General features: G+C 41.4%; 1 protein-coding gene across 1 annotated transcript in view; it reads left to right on the top strand.

Moving 5' to 3' along the window:
• Positions 1 to 4,003: 4,003 nt before the first annotated feature.
• LOC309889533 (ras GTPase-activating protein 1-like) overlaps positions 4,004 to 10,668 on the top strand; it is a gene marked incomplete at its 5' end in the record, with an annotated part of 113,039 nt that continues 106,374 nt past the window's right edge. The window contains 2 exons of the mRNA XM_082782382.1: positions 4,004 to 4,458; positions 9,291 to 9,440. Of these exons, the coding sequence (XP_082638508.1) occupies positions 4,004 to 4,458; positions 9,291 to 9,440 (605 nt within the window). The remainder of the gene's footprint in view (positions 4,459 to 9,290; positions 9,441 to 10,668) is intronic.

The following is a 10,668-nucleotide window of genomic DNA, read 5'->3' as shown; positions in this document are numbered from 1 at the left end:
TTTAGCATGGGTCAGTTTCTTTTCACCTGGGAGCCACAAAGTGATCTTTGCTTTAGGACATTCCTTTATGACTCCATCAATCCCTGTAAATTTTAATTTAGTGCAACCAGGCTTTATGTTTAGATCCTCTGCTGTTTCATTAGTAATTACTGACAGCTGTGCCCCCACGTCAACAATCTACAGAAATCTTCTTTAGTCCTGTCTGGATAGGAATGGTTGGTTTATAGTGTTTATCCAAGAGCCATCCTATAGCTAACACCCACGAAGAAAGGTGCCTCACTGTCTTCCCCAGGGATGCAAGTTTTTCGTCGGAGTGTCTGTTATATCAAAAAGCAAACCGTGCCCTGCAGTCTACTGCCAGAGGGATGGAGAAAAATTCATTAGCGATATCAGTTGTTGCATACCACTTGGCCATATGGGACTATCAAAGGGTGAGTGAGTCTTGATGATCACTCCTTGGCTCTCCAGTTGATGAATCAGTTTATGGATAGGAATCAAGGAGTCTCGCTTGGTGCAGTATTGCTCCTCTTTCTGTGGAATCCTTGCTGAATTTAAAACTGCTCTCCCTAAAACAAAACTCATGAAGGATGGCTGCAGTTACATTACCCTCTTCTGCAAGGAATTATTAGTGCAGATGTCCACATACCTACACATGCTGTTGCCCTTGAAAGCACTTAGAAAAGACTGCATCATAAAGGGAATCTTATTAAGTAAACAGCAGTAAATAGAAGCCCACAACAAACTACAAGAGTATTTGAAATTACAAATATGACACCAAAACATGGTAATGCAGAAATCTATCATAAGAGAGTGACATTGAAGCTGTAACTTCTTAAAGAGAAAAACAACAGGGTACAGATGTGTTAGAGTCCTGTAAACTGAGGACTTGAACCTGATTCTGCTTTTATTGACACTGGCATAAATACAGCATAATTCCATTTATATTAGGGGTGTAACTAGAAGTAATTTTTGCCTTCAGAAGGCAAGATATAAAACTTTGTTTCTGCACATAAAAAGATGTTGGCTGAAAAACTGTGAAAATAAGAGTATTAGGTTGTTTTAATGGCCTCAGGAGAAATTCACTTAACACTTTTGGGTAGTACAAAGCTTTGAAAAACTGAATGCTTAAATGCCTTCTGGGAACTCGAGAGACATGCAAGTGTCAATGTGCTATTATTTGTCAGCTCTTTTAATACTGAAAATAAAAATTAAAATATATGTACACGTTACATTGCCTGGCAATATGTCACACAGTCTCTTGATCAAGGAGGTACTTACATATGAGGGGAACCTAATGTATCCAAGTAAACCCACTGAATTTAGTAGAATTATTAATGACAAAGATAAACTTGGGTGTGAGAATTCATAGGCTTGGATAATAAGAAAAAAAAAAAACAATTTCAGAAAAGTGCAGATTAAACATATTTTAAGTAGCTATATAGTTGCAACTCTTAGAAGATAAATAGTACTTATTTTCAGGACAGGCTGTGAGAGCTGGGCCTGTTTAGCCTGGAAAAGAGAAGACTGAGGTATCAGTGTATATTGATATCTCATCAATGTATATAAATATCTGAGGGGAGGATGTTGCAAGGATGGAGCTGGTCTCTTTTCAGTTGTGTCCAGCGACAGGACAAGAGGCAACAGGCACAAAATGAAGCACAGGAGGTTTCAGCTGAATATGAGAGAGCACTTCTTTACTGTGAAGGTGACAGCACTGGAACAGGTTGCCCAGAGAAGTTGTGGAGTCTCCTTCTCTGGAGATATTCAAAACCTACCTGGATGCCTTCCTGCGCATTGTGCTCTAGGTGATCCTGCTAGGCCAGGGGTTGAACTAGATGATCTTCATACGTCCCTTCCAACCTCAACGATTCTGTGATTTATAATATTAATATGTATTATTTATCTTGTAAATAAGATGCCTGTGACACCTGCTCCCCTACCTCCCCAGCCCCCCATCAAGCATGCCCACCCTGCCCACACTCAGCCCCCATCGCTGTCCGCCTGCACCTCTCACTTGCAGCATCTGCACTGCGGTGCCTCACTAGATCTACTTTCCCTTTAGGCAGCAGTACAGTACCGAGCAAATTCCTACTTTTTTCCTCAAGTTGGGATGACCTGAGAGCCACCCTACTCTCCCTACAGAACTATGCACGTATTTACTGCTTCACACTTTGGTAGTCCAAAAGGCTCACACAGTTGTTCTCAGCTTGGAAATCATAATGAAGCCAGGGATAGAAGAATGGGGGCTTGTTTAATCGCATTAATGATTTCTAAATAAAACAATCACTATTATTAAAGCCAGGAGTGGAAGAATGGGGGCTTGCTTAATCGCATTAAAACAGATGTTGCTGAGTGTCTTTGCTTACTACTGTAATAAATATTTTATAATAAGTTTGTTAATCAAACCGGTGGGAAAGCTTGTGGGGCCTGTGACAACCCTGTATAGCTGAAGTTTCCAGCTGCCTATCCTGATAAGAACCTGTAATAAATTTGGGGGAAGCTTGTGGGGGCTGTGACAACCCTGTATAGTTGGAAAGTTTCCAGCTGACCATCCTGATAAGAACATGTATAGTGCTTGCTCAGCAAGATCGCAACCTGCAATGCAGAGGAAGACTACGGCCTTCATCCTCACGACCACCGGGAGGTCCGAGACGACCCTCTAGCAACAGTACGCGCAACCGCAGGACATACCAGGATATCCCATGTACACCCGGAACAACCAAGCTATAAAAGGGGGACTCTGGCGGGGGTGAGGTGTGCGCCGTTGGTGGAGTGGAGACTCCCCAGCCGCCCAGCACTGTTTTGCCTGCTTGAATGCTTGCTTAATAAATTTGGCTCTGATAAAGATTATTCTGAGAGTGGTTTTGTTCCGACCACTTATTACACTACTGTGCAAATTAACCTAAACAAGGAGTCTCGGGGCCCCTCACAGAGGATGTTTCCGAACAAAAACAGGGAACCTGTCTCAAAAACCAGCTGAGACTGACCTTGTGGTTTGGACAAGAGCCAAGGAGCAGCTGAGTCTGGACAAAGGCAGGAGGTCAACTAGTGGTGATGAAGAGGAGTTATCAGCCTTCATCCCCACGACCCTTTGCTGACCACCACCAGAAGGCACTGCACAAGCGCAGATGGGAGGAGTTTATGGAAATGACTTCTTGGAGCTAATTTTAATACAAAGCAGGGATAGGTTATGCAAATGTATAAGCGTATTGGGAAACTTCATGCATATGCAACTCTTTATTGCACATAACCAAAGTAAGTAGCCACGTTAGGGTGTGCATGCCTTGGGGAGCTATCCCGCATGCACCCGGCACTGAAATAAACCACATATCTACTTTGTAACTCATTTGCTTTGAGTTGTAGAGTTCTTCCACGAATCAATAACTCTAGGGGAAGAGAAAAATTTGGCACGATCCAGAGAAATCCACCTTTTTCTATTTGCTTGTCGTGGAATTATGTTTTTTGTTTGTTTGATTTTTTCTCCTGATGGTGGTGAGGAAAATTCCTTATACTTCTCTCTCTTCCCTGCATCCCTCACAACCTCCAGGGAAGAACAGAAATCCCCTCTTACGGCGCATCCCACAAGCTGCCCGCATGCGCCGTGCGCCTTAGTGAACACGCAGGTGCAGCCCGCCCATCTGCTCTTTTTTTGTCGCTAGCTAGCTCCCTTTCTATTTTCTTCCTTTCCCCACCTATGCGTGAGCTCGCTGGTTCTCGAAGGGGGTGGGGTGATTATGAAGCTACGCTCTTGCAGGAGCTGTTCCCCTCGCGGCCACAGGGGGAAGAGGCAGCAGGACTGATGCCTCGTGGAGCTGCCCTGAACGCTCAGACTGATATTGTTTGGAGGCCGTCTCTGTCGGGGAAATGTTCTCCTCGTCCCCGGCTCTGCTCCCCGCAGACGTGGGGGGAGTCTGAGCTCCTTTGTCGCCACCTCCCTAGCGAGTGTTGGCGGCGGCGGGTGGGGGTGGGGTGGGGGGTGTGTTAGGAGGGGGCGAGGCTCAACATGATGGCGGCCGAGGGCGAGGAGGACGTCTCGGTTACCTCCGTCAGGATGATAGGAACCGTTGGCAGAGCTGAGCTGGGGAACTACCCCGCCCTATGGAAGAGCAAGGAACTGGGGTCTCAGGGCCACTTCCTGATGGGCTCTGGTGAAGACAGCTCGGGCGCCGGCGGTCCGGCTTTGTGCTCGGCGCTAGGGCTTTTGGCGCTGGGCTCAGGGTCTGCCCCTCTGGTGTCCGCAGGTGGTGGTTCCGTGACACCGACTGGCCAGGGACCGGAGGTGTCCGGAGGGGCGCTGCCCGAGCCCCTTCCAGACACCGTCGCCTTTTCTCTGCTGCCATTACAGCCGTCTTCCTTGGCGGGGGGGTTGGGAACTGTGGACGAAGGCGACTCGCTGGATGGGCCGGAATACGAAGAGGAGGAGGTGGCCATCCCGCTCAACGCTCCCCCCACGAACCAGTGAGTAGTAACGTTCCGTTGCCCCGTCGGGCGCCTGCCACGCCTGGGCTCTTCCCCCCGGGGGGCGGAGGGGGAGGGGAAGCAGCAGGAAGCTCGGCGTCGGGCCCCATCTTTTTTCCGCTGGAAAGTGCGTGTCAAACTCCCGTGCAAGTCCCGCAAAAGTTTTGCCCCTTCCTTCCCCCCCCCGCTCTGATTCCGCTTAAGTGGGAATTTAGACGGGAAAGTTACGTGCGTAGGAAGTGCTAAACCTTGGGATGGCTTTAAGACTTATTTCCTTGTTTCGGGTGAATCCGTGGCTTGGTCCGGCTTCATTTCAGAATTCAGTTTGACTCACGTATGCAGAAGACTCCACGGAAAGTCAGTCCTGCTTGCTCGTACTTGCCACTTTGAAGTGTGTCTCATCCATCTTTTGTCCTGTTGTGCTGTTTTATGACTGGCAGTGGGTGAAAGCGAGTGTAATACGTGTGTCTGTATATCTCTAGGAATTATTGCCTGCCTTTTTTTTTTATTATTATTTTTTTATTTTTTTTTATTTTTACAGTAAGCTAGAGCATTAGTGACATGAAATGTTTGAGATTTAAAGATGGTACTCTACAACTAATTGGGGTCAGCTCCTGTGAAGATTGATCTGCACGAGTTAACTTTTTCAGCTTTTAATATTAATAAACAAAATGCCAAAAAGGAATGAGCTGTTCCAGATATGATTCGATTATTTGTTGAACTACTGGGGAGTCCAATATCTAGAAGCAGAGTAATCTTTCTCAGAAGAGTAATAAATGTTATATTTAAATAGTGAAACCGTGTATAACATTTTAATTAGTTTTAAAAGGTTGCTTATACTGTGTAATCATTTTATGTTGCAAGTTTTTTGACTAAAAAAAGTTTAAACTCCAAAAAAGTGTAACTTTAACATTTCAGATAAAAACATGATTAATGTAACTTTTAAAAAAAAAAATATTCAGGCAGTCTTGAAACACAAATTTGAAAGGGATGTAACTATTTCTGTATTTTAAAATATTAATAGAGAGGTTATTTTTGTAAATAATGCCTTACTTAGGCTGCTTTGCTGCTCAGCCAGCTTCTTAAAAGTTGTTCTTAATTAAGTTATATTTGGACAGAAGAGGCAATTGGGGGGGGGAAACTAAATTTTCATTAGGATAAGTATAATAAAAATCTTTTCGTTAATTGGCATTCCTACAGTGCTGGTATTATAAAGAACCTTGCACTAGAGGCAGAGCAGTTCTGTGTTTATATTTTGTGAAATAAAAAATCAGAAACTGTTATTTGGAGTTGATATAACTAGTGAGTACTTGAAACATAATTTTTGGATTTAACAACAAATTAAATTTAGGAATCTTGTACGTTTTACATAAAAATGTTGCAAGACTTGTATTAGAGCAAGAAAATAGCCCTCAAGCAACTACCTTACCATCTCCAAAGTAAAACATTGGTATCTATGAATATATTATTTCTGAAGTTTTAGTAAGTATAGTGGATAATTTAGGGTTTCAAGATTTCAGGTTTTATTTTCACATTCTCTTGTAACTCCAATGTTGAGTTTAATTTTTGCATTATTTCAGGTATTTCCAAGATTTCAGAAGCCATTGTAATTTTAAGGAGGACATAAACTGTAATATTAAATAATTGCTTTAAACATACATGCCCCCTCTAATCTTCAAAGACTTCTTACTAAACCTTTCCTCTTTTTGTTTCTTGACTTTTGCTAGACATTTCTGAAGAATAAGACGTCATTTTGTGAAGACAGCGTTTGAATAGTCTTTAACTTGTACATTTCCATGAAGAGCTAGAAATATAATCAGGCAGTTTAGACAAAGGATGAGGGTAATAGAAGCACGTAAAGGTGAAGTTACTTCTTTGTATCTCACTGACTTGATATACAACAGAATTCTGGTATTCTGAAAAAAATCTGACATTTTACTATTAGAAGTGGTTATGTTTCTCAGACAAAGTAGGTTTTTTTTGGAAATACTTTTAGAAAGTGGGGTAATTATGATCACCTCTTTGATACAATAATTGTACTACTTTCACAAATGTGAGTAGACTTTGCTGTCAGAATGTTGTCTTAACTCAGCTGATAGCATGAAAGCTAACGTTTATGAAAGGATACAGAATTTTTGGCAAGTACATTCTAGGGGGAAGACTGCAAAGGCCCTGATTTCTTGTATTAGTCGATGAGGCTACTTATCTTGTGTGGGCTTCCTGTAGGCTGATGTTCTTCGAGTTCAACAAGTGCAAGGTCCTGCATCTGGGCTGGGGCACTCCCAAGCCCAAATACAGACTGGGTAGAGAATGGATTGAAAGCAGCTCTGATGAGAAGAACCTGAGGGTGTTGTTTGATGAGAAGCTCAGCATGAGCCAGCAAGATGTGTTTGCAGGCTAGAAAGCCAACTGTATCCTGGGCTGCATCAAAAGAAGTGTGGCCAGCAGGTCAAGGGAGGGTGATTGTGCCCATCTACTCTGTTCTTGTGAGACTCCACCTGGAGTGTTGTGTTCAGCTCTGGGGTTCCCAGTACAAGGACATGGATGTATTAGAAGGAGTCCAGAGGAGGGCTACAAAGATGACCAGGGGGCTGGGGCACCTCTCCTATGAAGACAGGCTGAGGGAATTGGGGTTATTCAGCCTGGAGAAGAGAAGGCTCTGGGGAGACCTTATTGCAGCCTTCGAGTACCTAAAGTGGGTCTACAGGAAAGCTGGGGAAGGACTCTATCAGGGAGCATAGTGATAGGACAAGGAGTAGTGGCTTTAAACTAAAAGAGGGTACGTTTAAATTAGATGTTAGGAAGAAGTTCTTTACTATGTGGGTGATGAGGCACTGGAACAACTTTTCCCAGAGAAACTGTGGATGCCCCATCCCTGGACGTGTTTAAGGCCAGGTTGGATGGGGCTTTGAGCAACCTGGTCTAGTGGGAGGTTTCCTTGCCCATGGCAGGGGGATTGGAACTAGATGATCTTTAAGGTCCTTTCTAACCCAAGTTACTCTATTATATTTATTAAGATTAAAAGGGGTATTGAAGTCTTTGCAGGACCAGCATAATTGTGTTTTTTCTTCTGGATACTTTAACATTAAAAATACCTGAACAGTAAATATATTAAAAAAAAAAAAAACAAAAAACAAAAAAAAACAAAAAAACAAAAAAAAAAACCAGAAACTTATACTTCCATCTTCCTATTTTTCATCATTGTTTATCCTTGTTTTATTACTTAAAGTTAAATTGAGTAATTAAAAATGTAGGCATGAAACATCAAAAAGCTTTTTGTTTTATACAGTCAGTTTTTACCTTTTTTTTTTTTTTTTTTTTTTTTAAAAAAAATTGGCCATGTATTGATAGCGAATTGTATACTTTCCATCCTGCCATTTTCTTTTGTAAGTGTCCTTTCTTTGTAGTCATACCATCTGCTTTTATTAAATTGAACTCTTCATTACCAAAACAATCATCTGTCACCTTAAAATTATAAGCAAGCACCTAATTTCCTCTTCTCTTTTACAAATTTTGGTGGTTTCACAGTGATGGCTAGCTAAACAGGGAATGGGGTTGTGGTCAGTCCATAATGCTCTGTCATCTGCTGTTCTGTCTTTGTTTTCTTCCCCTCTTCCAGCATGGGATCCCTCCCACGGGATGCAGTCCTTACCGGAATGATCCTACGTGGGCTTCCCGCAGGCTGCAGTTCTTCAAGAACTGCTCCAATGTGGGTCCCCTATGGGTGGTATCTCCTGACAGATCACCTGCGTGTGTGTGGGCTCTTCTCCACAGGTTGCAGTTCTGGCCCATAGTCTGTTTTTGCATGGGCTCTCCACAGGCTGCAGCATGGATATCTGCTCCTCTGTGGTACCCATTGGGCTGCAGAGGAGATGGCCTGTTCCACCATGCTCCTCTCCATGGGCTGCAGGGTGCCTGGAGCACCTCCTCCCCCTCCTTCACTGACCTTGGTGTCTGCAGGGTTGTTTCTACATTTGTCTATGTTTTCTCACTCCTCTGTCCCAGCTGCCACATAGGCACAGTGCAGACTTCTGTTTGTGTTTGCTTTTCATCATAGAATATCTGAGTTGGAAGGGACCCACAAAGATCATTGAGTCCAACTCCTGGGTCCCCAAAGGACCACCCAAAAACAAATATCAGATCGTATGTCTGAGAGCGTTGTCCAAGTGCTTCTTGAACTCTGCCAGGAGTGAAAAACCTTTTCCTGATATCCAGCCTGGACCTCCCCTGTTGCAGCTTCAAGCCGTTCTCTTGGGTCCTAAATAGGATTTTAGGTCCTTCTAATAGGCTATGTTGGGTTTGGGTAAGACTCTTTTGACTATGGTGTAGTAGTAGTAACTGATTTTATTTAGTTTAGGTGCAGGCCTTGCTGCTGAGATCTGTGATTGTTGTTTGAGAAACAGGTTATTACAACTCGCTTCACAATTCATGTTTATCCAGCCTGAATTGAAGCTTGAATAGGCTTAAAATACAACAGTTGAGTCAGATCAGTTACTTCTGTTTCTGTTCACTTACTGAAAATGCACAAATTGAGGAGGAAAGAAAAAGCTGGTCATATAGAACCTTTGGATGGTCCAGAGTGCTTTTGCCAAGTGTGAGTTATTTGGGAAAGTAGGTTATCTGAAAACCTGTGGACTGTTTAAAATAATTAAGATTCTGTATATTGGAAATGATTAATTCCAGAGAGATTACACCTGATAACTTTATTTGAAACAGTCTTGGAATTGCATCAATTTCAAATGATAACTTCAATTATTTTCAGAGGTCTGTTTTGTGAGAATGAACAGAAGCTTTAAGTTTTAAGGACACCCATTGTTACATTTGGTTTTTAGGTGGTATCATGGAAAACTTGACAGAGCAATTGCTGAAGAACGTCTTTGGCAAGCAGGAAAACCTGGAACTTACCTTATTCGAGAGAGTGATCGGAGACCGGGTTCATTTGTGCTTTCATTCCTTAGTAAAACAAATGTAAATCATTTCAGGTGAGAACTATTATTTTTTTTTTATTTTAAAACACTGTAACTTGTTTGTGATTTTAGAACTGAATACAGAAAATAGTTGTATTATAAATTAAATATTTTGACTTTTTATTCATGTACCATATAGATCTTCACTTGGGTTTGTTTTTAAATTGTGATGCTTAAAATCTACTTCATAGGCTAAAGAATGAAAATGTCATTGAAATAGAGAAGCTTGTCTCAAACTGTTATGGCTAAACTTACAGTAATATGGAGTCATTCGTGGAGATGGTTTTGAGTCTATTCCTCAGTCACTGCAGTTTACAGGGAATACTTGAATGTTGAAGTTGTAGTAAATCTGTGTGCTTCCTTTTTAAGAAAAATAACAAGGAGAAACAAAGAGGTTATGTATTTAACAATCTGAGGTTTTGGTGGAATCAGCTTTCCAGTATGTGTTAATTGAGTTGTTCTAAATATAAGTAGTCCTTTATACAAAATTGTAACTAGGATTATTTTTCCATTGTTAAGTTGTATGCTTTAATTTATTCTCATTTATCATCAATAAGATGTGTTCTGGGAAGCTCTTGAATGTTAGCCAGCGTGTAGTGTGCGGCAGTGTAATGTTTATCTTTTATCTTCACAAAATAGGAAATCAGATTCATTTTTAGTAGTTTAAAAGAAAAAAGGCACAAAAAACAAACAAGGAAACAAACAAAACCGATAGCTGTCAGCTATTTAGATAACAGGAAATAAAAGGAAAGCAAATTTACTTGCAGACCAAATAGAAATAGCATACTCACGTTTGCTTCATACTATCTGAGCTAAGAAGTATACTTTTCAGCTATACTGATTTACTGATTCTTATTTGGGAATCGGTTATTATGTAGCAGTAGTAGAAAATAAAAAGCAAGAATTAACACAGTTTTAAAATAATCAGATACTGAAAAAAATAATAACTTCTGCTCATTGTGGCTAAAACCAGGCATTGAATATTGGTTCATGTCCACTATGCAGTTGTTTCTGACATCTCAGATAGAACATACTCTTTAATGGCTTCCCACTCTCTAGGAAAATGATTCTAATATTTTCAAATATTACAGAAAATTTCCTTCTTGGATCCATTACATATGTGAAGAGGTAGCTATTCAAATGAAATTAATTTCTTTGATACTGTTCTTTACAGAATAGACATGCTCTTTGGTTTCATTTGTTGACTGCAGAGTGTATATTTTTGTTATTAGAAGGCAGGTGC

This window comes from Aythya marila (genome assembly GCF_965140915.1).
Source record: "Aythya marila genome assembly, chromosome: W".
Taxonomy (NCBI): Eukaryota; Metazoa; Chordata; class Aves; order Anseriformes; family Anatidae; genus Aythya; species Aythya marila.
This window is presented reverse-complemented; position numbering and strand designations above follow the sequence as displayed.